Below are 14,895 nucleotides of genomic sequence, written 5' to 3'. Positions count from 1 at the left end.
CTCCCACAATCCCTTACTTTTGGTGCTTATCAAATTAAAACCTTTCTGGTTTGTGTGGCAACTTCCTACATTAGGTGCCTTTTCCTTGTCCTCTCTCTCTCTTTTTTTCTCTCTCCTTTTTTTTGACAAGTTTTGTTTTGGGTTTAGAACGATTTTTTCTTTCTTTTGCATTGGATCTTTCCTTTTAGACTAACTTTGTGTCCCCCTCTTATGTTTCGTTCCCCCCAATTTCCTATTTATATCTCTTTGCACCATTCCCATAAGGTATGGAATAATGTAGGTTGAATAACTAAGGCTTAACTGACGAGGATCAAAAGGGCTGCCAAAAAGATGGATTTTCTCTAAGGTTAAGAACATGGGATTATCTTTGTGGAGTTTCAAGTTGCCTCATGTATTGGTGAATCATCATATCCTTTCTTTGTGGGCCAAAGATGGGCCTCTTTTCATTCGATAAATCTAGTGAGCCAAAGCTAGTCAAGATTCTTAAAGTGTTAAATGTATGCCTTTTTGATATTGCCTGTTTGTATGTGTACGTTTTATTTAATTCGAGTCAATAACAATAAAGAGATTGAAAAGAGAACAAGATAGAAGTACTTGAAAATATAATTTTTTTTTCATTGATTAATGAGAGTACAAAATAAGTAGATTCGACAACATGAATCTCTTAGTCTATCATAAAAAACAAAGGAAAGAAACAAAACAAGACCTCGGGTGCTACATCTTGAATTGTTGACAACTTTTTGAGATTGTGTCTTCGAGCTTTGTCCGTTTCTAACGTAGGTGAAATCCTCTCTGAAAATCTAGTTCATCTATATGATTCATGGTTTCATTTATCAAGTCCCTTTCAATTATTGTTCCCACAGTATAGACCTTTTGAAATGTGTCTAAACCAAGGTATTGTAAATGGCACTTGTATGGTGGAGACATATTGTCTATGAACTTTGGGACAAGTTCATGATCCGGAGGTCTATGTGAAATAAGAGCAACCTTAGATCGCCACCTGGAAAAGAAGTTAATGATGCCTTCTTTTTCCCCTTGCTTAAGCAATTCAAGATCGCGCAAGGTAGTTGTGAGCTCGATGTTGTCTCCATATTGGGTTAAAAACGCTTTTACAACGTCATTCCAAGTGGAAGTTTGTTTTGCATCGAGGTTATAAAACCATGATCTAGCAGTTGGGTCCAATGAAAGAGGAAAAGTACGTACATATAGGCTTTGCTCAACCCCTTTCAATGCCATAATTCCAATAAAGCTCATTAGGTGAGTCCTAGGATTGTCTGTAACCTTAAAGGTTGGCAAATCCGTAGTCAAGAACTTTTCTGGGAGAGTCTTGCCACTAGGTTATGGTGCAAGCTCATAATTAAAGTACTTAGTCCCTGAGCTAGCTCGAAGGACAAGTTTCTCCAAGGCCTCTAGCCTTTCTGCTCTTGCTTTTTCTTGCAAAATGTTTTCTTTTTCTTTTTCTGCTTTTATTTTAGCCTTTGCTTTTTTATGAGCCCTTAATTGGGCTTCTTCTTCTCGTAGGGCCTTTAGGTTTTCGAGTTCCTGTCTAAGCTTCTCCAATGCTGCTTTATCACCCATGATTGGACTAGTACGCGAATGTGGAATATGACCTACTAATGTGTGTCACAACTCACAAGAAATTGAGCGCATTCACTCAAACCTTTTCTGCCAAGCATTCAAACAATGAACCAAAGTCAAAATGATTGTTTTATTTCTCTGTTTTTTTTTAATCCTTGTAATACGAATTCACTTTAAGCAAGTTTGTTGATGAAGAATGTCAAAAAATTCACGAACAATCATTAACGGAATGTTATGATTTGTATTGACTTCAACAAGATAATCATCTAAGGATTTTACTTTAAATGAATTGTTTTCGAAAAATGTGGAAGAGAAAGACAAGAAAATTGGATTGAAAATGCTCATCAAATTTTTAGAAATATTAATCGACAACACACTCCTTAAAATGATCAAATATACTATAGTATTTGTTGATCATTTAGATTACAATAGAGATGAATATCGTCTTTTTTAATTATGATTCTCATATTGCTTTTCTTTAAGGATAATATATTACTATTAGCTTAAAAGAATGATGGCCTCCGAATGTAAAATCCAAAAAATAATTAAATCATTTTCTCGATTTTATCATTCATCATTTTCTCTCTCTCTCTCTCTCTCTCTCTTTTATTTATTATTTTTTTTTTTTTAAGAACGATATTTTTTTTGTTTTATTTCTCTCTTTTTTTGTGAGGCAATCATCCCAAATAAGGTTCTCGGGATTTTCTTTTTAAACCATAGAAGAGGTAAATAAATTATACTCTTAAATCAAGGTTGACCAATTACAACTAAAAAATGATGAACATGAAAATAGGCACGTTTAAGAATAACATATTGATGATGTCCTTCGTCCTATTAAGGGATGCAAACTTCTAATGACGAACCTCATAAGAAATTATGTCCTAATTCGATTATAATGTACGTAAACGAATCATCATAATCAAAAATAGTATCGCGCGCAATTTCCGTCTTGCGCTAAGGTGGAAAGTGCAACTTCAAGAGTAGCATCTGCCACATGCGTTTTTATTTATTTTTTGTTTCCTTTATTTTTTTGCGAAAACGCAAAAAGAACGATAAAAAACATGTTTTTTTGGATTTTAAAAAAAGGGAAAAAAAGACGATCAAAGTAAAAGTAAGTAAGCTAGACAACGTTGTAAGCCAAAAAGATATTTTTAGCACCTACTTAACGATTAACCTTGAAGCGGTAATATCGTTTTCTCTGTATGATATTGCTCGTAACGAGTCAAAGTCAACGTTGAACAGTAGGCGCGCGCAAGACACAGAGTTGCGCGAAGGCGCTGCGCGCAACTTCTGTACTTGCGATATGATGGCGCAGGCAACTTTGACAGTTGCGCGTGCCACCTGGTAGGTTGGACAATTTTTTTTCTTATTATTATTTTTTTTTTGTCGAACCACAATTTTTTGCGATTTTTTTTTTTTTATTATATCTCTAGGTAACAAGTTGGAATTAGTTAGATTAAACACAAAACACATATTCATGTAGTCACATAAGCACATAAAAGGAACCGTCGAGGCGTATAATGCCATTCTAAGGTCAAGACTTGGGTGTCCAAGGGTATCATATCTTAAGAGACGATGCACGAATCAATCACTCAACATGTTAACCCATGACATAGCCCTCCCAACATTTTGTTGTCGATATGGGTGGGATGATTGTTATTGATTTCGAGATTAAAGCCTGGTGTTGGCAGCCCCTAATGAATGAGCCAATCCCCAATGGTTAAAGTGTGTTATGATTATGCATGATGCAATGTTGCTTGTTTGGTTTTTACTTTTATGAAAAAGGAAGATATTATGCGCTTAAACCTTGCTGTCTAACTAGAGATTATCCAAGTTAATTCCCGTTACAACCCATAGGAATCCTAGTGTTGGAAAACCTTGGAACATAAGTAAGAACTAATCTTGTAACCTCTAAGCCCCCAGTTGAGTCGCCACTGTAAGGAGGGTGTTCCCATCGTAGGGGATCCTTCTCCTTAGATGTCCATGGCCCTTTAAAAGCCTAGGACTTTACACTGAATTCCTGACTGTTTGGGGGACCTTGAATTAGAGTTGATTCTATCATTACGCTTTTTTGTAAGAAACAAATAGGAGTCACCAATGAGTTTTAGGAAAACTCATAAACCTCATTCATGCCTTTCTCCCAAGTAGAGTTCAAAGGATATTTAGCATGAATCGTAAGTTTACCCATGCCCAAATTGGTCTACGTGTACAAGAGATGAGTTCTGCAGCGAGGGTACTAAAATAACGTTCTTTTTAGGGAGGAATCGCTATTCTAGCCCTAGTGTGCGGCCTCTACTAGCTCTTCCTTTTTCACAATTTAATCACCAAACAATATATGCAACGTGATACCTAAAGATCAAGTTAGTTGATTTTTATGGTCTTACAATCGCAGACCATCCCCGCATCAAAGGACTAGTGAATTGGCGATATAACTACAGATACTCAGGTGGCATAGGTGCAACGGCGGCGGCGGTGCATCTGTTGGGACCTCTTTCGTTCTGGTGCCACAGTATTATTCGTCAGAATAGTTTCTTTTGGTATGGCTTTTTTATGTTATGGAGAAGCATGTTTGCTCTCTGTGTAATAGTTTGGTTTTTAATTTCTAGTTGCTTTTGGTGTGTTTAGTTGTTATTATTCATAATTTTTATGGATAAGTTTGAAGAACGTAGGGGGATTTTGTGTATTGCTCATATTGAAGAAGATGATACCTCTTCACATAAACTAGAGCTTTTAGTTGGAAAGTTGAGAATCCTTTTGGTATTTTGGAATTTATCAGGGATTTGAAAGATGAAGGTAATGCTTTCTACAAACAGTGTAATATGGGATTAGTGATTGCTAAATACTCTCTTGCACTCAAGCTTTTATCTTTTGTTACGGTGGGTAATGATGAAGATAAATCAGTTTTTTCGAGCCTAGCTGTGTTTCTTAATCTGAACTTGGGTGCTTGTTATGTCAAAGAGAAAAACTTTGACAAGGTGGGTCAGTTGTGTTCTGCAGTTTTGTGTTATGATACTTCTAATGTGAAAGCTTACTTTAGAAGGGCGGTGGCAGCTTTAGGGCTCAATAAACCCGAATTAGCTTTCATGGATCTTGCACAATCAATTAGGATTGATCCCACCAACAGAGAGTTTTAACAAAAACTCAATGAGGTGACCTCTTAATTGGGTTGGTCTCCATATTTTGTTAACGAGGCACTTTCAAGAGAGGATAAAATGTTTAGAGATTATGCTAAAATTGGGAAAGAAGAAGAAAAGAGGAAGTTAGGGAAAAAAGGGAAAAGAAAGGAAAGAGATGTTAGTGGAGATGGTTGTTTTCGTAGGTGTATAAGTGTAAAAGATGTCACCAAAAAGGAAAAGGATGTTGTTGGAAAATCTTTGAATTCGGAGGAGGGTAAAGCTAACCTTATCGATCAAGATCGAAGGCCCAACATTATTGATAACAATTCTGATCTGAAGTCAACTTCAGAAACAAAAAAACCAAATCTTACGGGGTCAAGTTATCGGTTGTGTGACTTCTGTCAAGAGTCGCAAATTATGGACTCCCCTACTCCGCCCAATGACTGATCCTGGGTTCAGTACATGAAGTTTTTACCCCAATGGAGATTAGTCACCCCCCTGTGAAAGGGCATGATAGGTGTGAAGCAACTCCAAATTTGGCACAAGAAGATTCGACCATAGGTATGGTCGGTCAAGTGTCATTGTGTGAAAGTACGTCGGTGCCCCTTCCAGTTGCTCCAGTTTACTCCCCGGTGAAGTCTGCTACAAGCCCCAACAATTCCTCTTCTCAAAATTTGAAGTTATTGGTTTCTTTTAATTGTTCTAGAGCTAGAAGGAAAAGTCATTCTCTAAGAATTTTAACTTCCTCTGTTTTCACGAACCCTTTGTTTTGCAGGATGAGTGGCTCTAAAAGCAAAATGTCTTATCCCACCGAACTTGTATGGCTTCCGAATAGAAAGTTGTTATATGGTTCTACCCCTAATGTTCTAGTGTGTACTTTAGTTTATGATTACTTTTGGGTTTTGCTGTTGTAAAAAAAAAAAAAGTATTTACATGCCTTGCACTGACACGTACTTAGCGTTTGTGCTAATCTGTTTTCCTTTTTGTTTTGGTTCGCCCTGTTTACCATTTTTGGTAAGCAATCTTGATGCAATCTTGATTTCTGGTGTGGAGTTGTTCGTGCGCATACTAGAGTCGGGATTGAGATCACATAGTTAGGAATTAATTTTATTTATGTGTGGAGTTTTTATTGGATTATTTTGAAACAACTATTATTATTATTCATATTTTTATTAATAAAAGTTTGTTATTTTTCCGCTGTAATTATCAGAAGTTGCTAGCGGCTAGGGTTTCGAGTGTGGGGGGAGGGGTGGCCGACGGTTTTAAGGGAAGGGGGAGGATTTTTTAGGGTTATACGTGGGTGGGGGGAAAGTTTTCCGGATAAATAAATGGCGACGAGGGTTGGAGGAGGGAGGGTGAGGGTGGTGAGGTGGTGGTTGGGCTATAGGGTGGCTGGGAAATGAAGAAAAATAGTGTTGCTATGGTGGATGTGGTGGTGCTGTGATGGAGGTGATTCCCTTATGATTTTTATAAAACAAACAACATGTTAAATGAAAATGGATTCATTTCATTCTCTTTGATACCCTTTCTCCATTCCATTCTAATTCCACCGTGCGAACCAAACGGCCCCAAAGTATGTTTACGTTTAAAAAAAAAGGAACAGAGATTTAATACTTAGTGAAAAATATTGATGACTGCGAATTCAATTTGGGATAGTGAAAAAATAATTCATAGTGCATTTAGTACATATATACATAATTGGAATTCAAAAATAGAATATGGAGATTTTTGTTCTAAAATGTTCTATTAGTATTATTAGGAAGATTCTTGATAGAAAGAAATTTTTGAATTTTTACAATGGGGGAATATAAGAAGTACAAGTACAAAATAAAACAATAAGGGAGGATAAGTGTTATACGGTTGGATTATTTCATCATGATCCCTAATTAAAATATATTGTGATTATGCAGGTTGTGTAGGAAGTTTAACTTGTTAAGATATTTGCAAAGCTATTTTTGATTTTTATAAAAGAATTCAGCTAATTCGTCCTGAATTCTATATTGTAAAGTACTCATATTTAAGATCTTGTTAAAAGATAATTAAGCACTCATATTTAAGATTATTTTGATGAATTATTGTAATTAAAGTGTGAGTAAAAGGTTAAATAGTGTTTGTTAATGAGATTATTAATCTACAAAATTTTACTTATAACTAGTGCATGCAAAGGTAGCGTGTGGCAGAATCTCTTATTCTTAATAAGATTTTTTTCTTAAAAAAATGATTGTATAATAGAATCTTCTACAAGATCAAAGTTCAAACTCTATTAGATTTTAAAACCATGTCAGATCTTTAATTTTACTTGTAATATGAGAATTTTATACTTCCATAGTCGTTATTTTTGACAACTCCAACCTATATTTAAATATAATCTCAAATTTTTAACTCATTCAAAAGTTTACATATATCAAGTACTCAAACATTCACCCAAGGAAAATTAACAAAAAGCTCCCGTAAAAAAAAAAAAAAACCAAAAAGCTACAAAGTACTAAGCTATTAAGGGTCTGTTCTCATACGTTGAAATTCAGTTCAGTTCAGTTCAGCTCCTAATTTTCTTCTCTTATAAAATTTTCATTTCAGTTCAATTCAGTTCATCTGAGTTCAATCAATGAGAACAGGCCTAAGTAGATAAAGTAAATAAAAAATTCTTAGAAAAAAAAAGTTGTATTATCACATTGTTAGGAAAAAGTAACATATTTTTTACCAGAAATTAATTCAATTACATATAAAAGTTATTACTTAAATTAAACACCGAGTCTTAAAAAAAATATACATAAATTTGAATTCAAGTTAAACAAAAAAGTGGGTGAAAAAAATTCATGTTTTAAGCTAGGTCTAGTCAAAGTCAGGTCAAGGAAAAGAAATAGATAGAATTTGCTTAAATTATGAGTAGCTTGAAGTCAGGTACAAAAAACAAGTCAGGATCGGAGAAAACCGGATATTTATCGTGTCTAAAAGATTTCGTGCAAAGTGTCTTCATGAGTGCAAATTGGGTTCAAATGAAGGCTATCGGGTCTAATTAGTTCCCGGTATACTAGGACTCAAATAGTAGATTAACATTAACAAATAACGTCAATTTAAGACTAATTGTGGGCTAATTCATGGTTAGTTTTGGAGCAAACTTCTCGGGTCAAACCAATTTGGCTTCAATTCAATATAGAGTATCTCCACGTTTTTCAGATCAGGTTAACTTTCGACACCTGCCGATAATCCTTTTAAACAACTTTCATATAAACAGTAACGGACAAACGCCTTTCATTAATCTATTTAAACAACTTCCATATAAATCGTAACAGACTAACGGTAAGTAAATTAAAATTGTGACAATAAACCAGGCAACACACCTCCTTAATTACCCCCAAATGAACAAATGTTGAACCCCAGTTTACCGGGGATTTGAAGTTGGACAAGCAAAGCAAAGCAGCATAAAATCCGCTACAAATTTCAAAAATTAAATACAACTCCGTACTTGTTGCTTCCTTACTTCCTTCCATCAAATGTCTTCCAATTCTTTCTCACTCTACTGTAAGTCATACTACTACCCAATTAAATATTGAAAAAAACCCAATTTGTAGTTTTTTCTACTCTTTCAACTAAGACTATTCTGTAATATTCTAGGGTTTCAAAATTTGGTAAATAATTCTTTAATTTTTGAGCCCCTCATCTTGTTCTTCCCCAAAAACCAAGTTCTTTACTTTCTTTTTTAAATTCCATTCGCACGTTTTTCCTAATGCACGTTTTTAGTTGCAGAATTAGTCTCTGAAATTTGGATTTATTTGGGTTAATTTTTTTTTGGGTTTGATTCTTGTTGTTCATCATTTTTTGTTTTGAAGGGAGTATCAGAAGAAAGTTGTCAATTGGGGAGTTTGTTTCTGTATTTGATTCTTGCAGAAAAGTTGCTGATTCTTGTAAATCATCTTTCCATTTCTGGTATGAAATTCTTTTCTTTTTAAGCTAGATTATGCTGATTCTTTGATTACCCATTTGGGTTTTAAAGTAGCTTCAATTGTTGTTTTTGTATTTTGTAATTCATTGCTTTGTTTGTTTTGGGTGTTTATTTTCGCAGTTCGTGTTCTTGAATACTGTGTGTTTGGTTTGAAGATGTGGAAATAGAATTAATCAGTATATAGTGTAACTGTGTAAACGATGGGTTGTGTTTATGGTAAATGTTGTAAGCGACATCACGGTAAAGGGAAGGAAAATGGTGTTGTATATGGTAAATCTGGGGTTCAAGGAATGCCGGTTTTTGCTGAGAGATCGTTAGAATCTATCTCTGTGCCTTCACACAATTTCTGTTTGGAGTATTCGGTCCTTACACAACGAGGGTACTATCCTGATTCACCTGAAAAAGAAAATCAGGATTGTTATTGCATAAGGACACAATTGTGTGGCAATTTGAATATTCATTTCTTTGGAGTGTTTGATGGACATGGTCAATTTGGTGCTCAATGTTCTAATTTTGTGAAGGATAGATTGGTAGAGATCTTGTCTAATGATTCCTCTTTGTTAAAAGATCCTATAAAAGCTTATAATGACGCCTTTCTTAGGACAAATGAGGAATTACACAACAGTGACATAGATGATGCAATGAGTGGTACAACAGCGATTACTGCTCTTGTTATTGGGAATACACTTTATGTTGCTAATGTGGGCGATTCTAGAGCTGTGATTGCTCTTAAGAAGGGAAATCAGATAATTGCGCAAGATCTATCTCGTGATCAGACTCCATTTAGGCAAGATGAATATGAGAGGGTGAAGTTATGTGGGGCTAGAGTTTTGAGTGTTGATCAAGTGGAGGGTTTGAAGGATCCAACTGTACAAACATGGGGTGATGAGGAGACTGAAGGCAGTGATCCTCCTAGATTGTGGGTTGAGAATGGAATGTATCCTGGCACAGCTTTCACAAGGAGTGTTGGGGATAGCACAGCTGAAAATATAGGTGTTATAGCTGCTCCAGAGGTATCAGTGGTTCAACTTACACCAGATCACTTGTTCTTTGTTATTGCAAGTGATGGCGTCTTTGAGTTCCTACCAAGCCAAGCAGTTGTTGATTTGGTATGTCATTCCAGTTACAATGGAATATTTGCTATCATCTTATTATGCATATGCATCTTTCTGTTGCTTCCAGCGGATGTCATTCTCTTTGGTTGGTCTGAAAATTTTCTACATTGAGTATGCTTCTTCTGTATAATAACTATTTTGAAATAAAAGTAGCTTTTTTCTCAAAGTGTTACATGTTTCTTTTTTGGTGGTGTAATGCAGTATCACATTGCAACATGTGACAGGACATTATTACTGTTTTAATTTTGCTCTTTGTAGCTTCTGAGACCAACTGTACAGACTAAGCCATAACGAGTAAGATAGTTTGAGCGTAGATGCTCTAAAGATTGAAACTTTTTTAATGGTTAACATCACTTAGCTATTCGGTTCTTTTTAAAAGTTCTCTGTAAACTGCTACTCAAATGTTTTGTTATAAACAATTGCAAAACTTTTCAATGCTACCACAAATGGCAGCATCTGCCTTTGATGTATGTCATTTTAAAGCAATGGCATTTGGATTTCTCAGTAACATCATCATTTACAATGTGCTACGCTGAGAAAAGGAAAACATGCTTGTGCACTATTAAATTGTGATCTGATGCCTGTAATTTTCTTAGCTATATGTGATCACAGTAGAGATTTTCATTGAATGAAATTCAAATTAATTTCTAGCAATTTCTATTTCTTTCTTTATAACTCCCTTTTGCTTGTAACTATTATAATCTTGGGCTAGCCCAAGGGTCCTTTGTTATGCGCATCTAATACTGTTTTCGATTTTTGTGTTGTGTGTTTAGGTTTCCAGTAATCAAGATCCTCGAGATGCATGTTCTGAAATAGTAGGAGAATCATACAAACTATGGTTAACTCATGAAAATCGTACTGATGATATTACGATCATCATTGTGCACATCAAAGGTCTTTCTAGTGTATGTATTGCCTTAAAACTTTTTTTGATGACTTTTTCATTTGGATCACTAGCTGTTCAGATGTTTTAAAATCATGATCTTTATCACATACTTAATCAAATTATAATGACATTATAGTACTAAAATGGCCTCTAATGTCATTCTAATCTAATGTATACTTTTGTACATATTTATTTAAAATCTTGTTTGACATTGATCTTTTTTGTCACTGAACTTGTTGTACACTCAACTACCTATTGTCCAGATTGATTTGGCTTGTTTTTCTATATTTTTCTTTTTGCTTCATGATTCTTTGGAGGAAAAACAGATGGAGTGTATTGGTCTTGCATGAGTAGGCATCACAGGTTTTTTTTTTGGTGTTTTCAAACTAAAATAAAATCTCGAGATTCCCGAAAATTGAAGAGGTTTTGTCACACTTTGTCATTATTTAGTTTACAAAAGTGATTAAGCTAGTAAAATTAGTTACACTTTCTATTTAACCCCAAATGTTGCAAATCTTTTACTAAAAGCTAACTAAAACTATGAATTCCATATAAAAATATGATGTACTATCAAAAGTCTTGCACCTCTGACAGTGCTGTCCCCAATTACTTGCTGCACTTCTATGAAATAAAAAAGTATTTTTGTTAATATTAATTCCCTCAAATATTAAATAACTCAATACCGTCTAAGTATAATACGTCCTCTCTTTTTTTTAAGTTGTACCATATTAACTTACATTTGACTTTGACTTCAAATACGAATTAACATTAATTATGTATAAGTATACTTCATAGAAAGCTGATATTCTGAAATACATATTGATACGGAATTAGCAAGATTACCCATGACTACATTTGTTCAGTTATATAAATAAATAAAATAATCAAAAATAGTGCAAAAAGGCAATGGTATAACTAAAATATAGAGGAAGTCAATTAATTACCAATCTCCACAAAACACAATGAACTAAATTACCTAAGACCATGCACTGGTCAAGTAGTGCGACTAATTTTGGACAGGATACTAGGTAAGAGGAACTAGTTTATTTATTTTTCATCATTTTTGTACTTTTGCACTCTAGTTTACACTTTGGACTCTTGTGTTTTGTTCAAATCTAATTTGAACTCTTTAAACTCTAATTCTAGTCCATTCTAAACAGTTATTCAAGTGCAAACAATATTGAGTTTTGGGTAGTGGGCAATTTATTTTTGTGATTGTGTATGGGTGATGGAATTGGAGGGAAGAAGTTGGAAAGGGGGGTAGGTTCTGTCTTAGAGTTGGATAAAGACCAGTTAGTCTAAAGTAGCTGCCAATATGTGCATACAGTTTGCCAGATTTGAGCTAACTGCAGCCACATAGCTTCAAATAGAATCTTGAAAACAGAACTAAAGCTTAGTGCCATTAACTGTAATTCAAATGATGCAGCATTTGAGATTTTGATAATTTTGTCTTCTTATTATGTATAAATAATTAGTAGGAAACTAAGAACATTGATGGGATGAACTAAGCATGTTCATCTGGGGTTATGGCTCTGTTAATAGAAACAAAACAGTCGTGTAACTCTACAGATGATGCTGCTGGTGAAAAGGGACTCGACACACTTATGTTATTTAGTACTGCTTATGCATAATTGCATGACCGTGCTGTTTTTACAATTTGTAGCTGTCGATCCGCTGCAGCTTAGCTGCTGCAAAAGAGGGGTTATACTGCCAATTGTTCTAGAATCTCTCTGTTTGCTCTGTGTTGGTTTTTTTATTCCTAAGCAAGTATAGGCATGTATCCGTAGCAGCGTTTATCACTTACCAAGTCAGGGGTTGCCATTGATTGGAACGATCCTATATATGTCATTTGCACTTACTTTTCATGAAGAGAACAGCATGGGAGGGATGCTTTCTCATCAATTAGGGAAAGAGAGGAGAGGGGGGGTTCGGGGGGACCCACTTTATAATTGGTAGCAAAGCCTGGTTTTATTGTTTTTGACACTTTCCGAATGGTTTATTTGTGCTCATTAATGTTACAAACAAGCTTACAACTTACACTTGCTTACTGTTAATAGGTTGCATTTAAAGTTTTAAACTCTTTCTTAAAAAATGTGAGCTTCTTTACAATTTTGTTTGTTGTATTTATTACAGTCGAATGCAGGGCTCACTGGTCAAGTGAGTAAGGGAGATACAAAACCACCTGCAGCGAGGATGAAAAATGCTGCTTCTGACTTATCTGTTACTACTACATCTGACTTAAACCCTTCAGAAAGAAATAGTCCCTCAGATCAGCAGCCTTGTCGACCTATAATTTCTGTTGATCGAAGTGCTGTTGCTTTGTCTCCATCGTATTCTCAGCCAGCATGATGATTGAGGTCTGTCTACATCTTTTAAGTGAGACTCTTATTTATTGCAAGTGGAAGATGCAAATGATTTTCTGTGTCTATTCGTGACAGTTGCTTGGCTTGGATTAGTTTTAAGAAGCACTGCATCATTTTTGCTGATCTCCTCGTGAAATGGTAGGGCTCTTGATTCATGCTGTTTGCTTTATCAAATATCCATGCCTTAAGTTATGCTAGTTAATTTAAGCAGTCATGTAGTGCTCTTCATTGTTGTTGTTTGTGGTGTAACATGCTTTATGACATAAACACTACCATTTTATGTTGGTTTGCAAATGTTTTCTTTTTCAAAAGCATCTTGATTATAGTGAGGACATGGTCCAACTCATCCAATCAAGATAATTAAAACTCAAAGCACTTATCTGCTAATTTCAATTAACACAAACGACTTAGTTATTCTTTTTTGTTTTATTTTTTTTTTGAATTTTATTTTATAAAGTTTAGACGATTAGTTAGTCATGTTTTTGTAACAGTTTAGCATAATAAGAATCTCATATGTAATTCCTTTTGTCAGACTAATGGAAGTTGTTGAATACAAGCTACGGACCAGAAAATGCAGAAACTTCTGTCCAAAAATAATCTGTTGGCCTGCTGATGTTTGCTTCTGAGCTTTTTTTGGAGCGAAATATCCCCTTTTTTGATCAATGATTTAGAAGTAAATAAGATGGGAGTTTGTGGGTGATTTGCCTTCATGTGTTTCTCTCTGTCATCTGCAACGTACGCTTCTCAGTTTCATGTCCTCATCGGATCAACATTTCCCAACGATAGGTACAGATGAGCACTTTGGAATAGTGATAGTCTGGGATCTAACCTGCCGACTGTATCAATGTATGTGAAAGAAAATCGTGTTTGACAACCATGACTTTAGTTCAAATTGTGAATCATCGATTAATGGTTATGATTACTGATTCTCACTGTATATTTTCCCTGTACAATTATCAATTTGAGTAGTTTGCTGGTATATTCTTTAGTTATTCAGTTTTTGTCAATATATTCTTGATTCATGGCGTCTATCGAATCTACTATACATAAGTTGAGGGGAGGTTGTGGTGTCCCCCTAAAATTACCTCAATCTCTCAATTTTCATTAAGCTCTATTGAGTTGAGACAATTTGTTGAACTCAAGACCAACAAGTTTTAAGTTACAAATCTTACCATCTTAGCCATTTATTAATTTTTCTTTTTTATCCAACAAAATTATAGTTAACTTAGATAAGTTAATTGATGTTTTATTATACTATTTATTTCCATTATGTAATGATTGACTTTGGCAACTAAAAAATGTTTATAGCAAGAATTATACTCGAAATCAACAGGTATAAACTAACCCGGGGTATCGCTCGGGCCACTTAGTAGTTATTATTCAAAAAAGGGAATTTTGTAAGATAACACCTTTTAAAACATTTTTGTTGTGAAAAAACACCTTATATATATATATATATATATATATATATATATATATATATATATATATATATATATATATATATATATATATATATATTTGTTGTGTGTGTGTGTGTGTATTTTGGAAACACGCTCAAACCAGATAACTTTTGTTAAAACGCACCTGAGGGTGATTTTAGGTCGTTTGGTCTTACGACGTTGACTACCACGTGAGAGGCAAGTGCGTCGGTTTACCCCCCCCCCCCCCCTCCATTTTAATTTTTTAACCTTTTCTTTCCCTCCAATTACTTTCTCTCTCCTCTCAATTACTTTCTCTCTCCTCTCAATTACCTCTCTATGTCTTCCTCACCTCACCACACCATTACACCTCTGCGAAGAAAGTTTGCCATGGTAGGCACAAATTGAGTGCTTCAATTCGTGGGTTAATTCATGTGAGTTATTTTTGGCCAAATGAAAGGGTAAGCCAAAGT

General features: G+C 34.8%; 1 protein-coding gene across 1 annotated transcript; it reads left to right on the top strand.

The window, feature by feature from the left end:
- Window positions 1-8,094: 8,094 nt before the first annotated feature.
- Window positions 8,095-13,980, top strand: LOC145608529 (putative protein phosphatase 2C 35). The gene is made up of 7 exons (XM_081664144.1): window positions 8,095-8,216; window positions 8,525-8,621; window positions 8,758-9,746; window positions 10,526-10,657; window positions 12,772-12,995; window positions 13,077-13,139; window positions 13,534-13,980. Exons 3-5 carry the CDS (start codon window positions 8,838-8,840, stop codon window positions 12,985-12,987), a joined length of 1,257 nt encoding a protein of 418 aa, XP_081520270.1. The 5' UTR covers window positions 8,095-8,216; window positions 8,525-8,621; window positions 8,758-8,837; the 3' UTR covers window positions 12,988-12,995; window positions 13,077-13,139; window positions 13,534-13,980.
- The last annotated feature ends 915 nt before the right edge of the window (window positions 13,981-14,895 follow it).

This window comes from Chenopodium album, chromosome 23 (genome assembly GCF_948465745.1).
Source record: "Chenopodium album chromosome 23, dcCheAlbu1.1, whole genome shotgun sequence".
NCBI lineage: Eukaryota > Viridiplantae > Streptophyta > Magnoliopsida > Caryophyllales > Amaranthaceae > Chenopodium > Chenopodium album.
The sequence above is the reverse complement of the archived record's forward strand: the minus strand, read 5'-3'. Positions and strand labels throughout refer to the sequence as shown.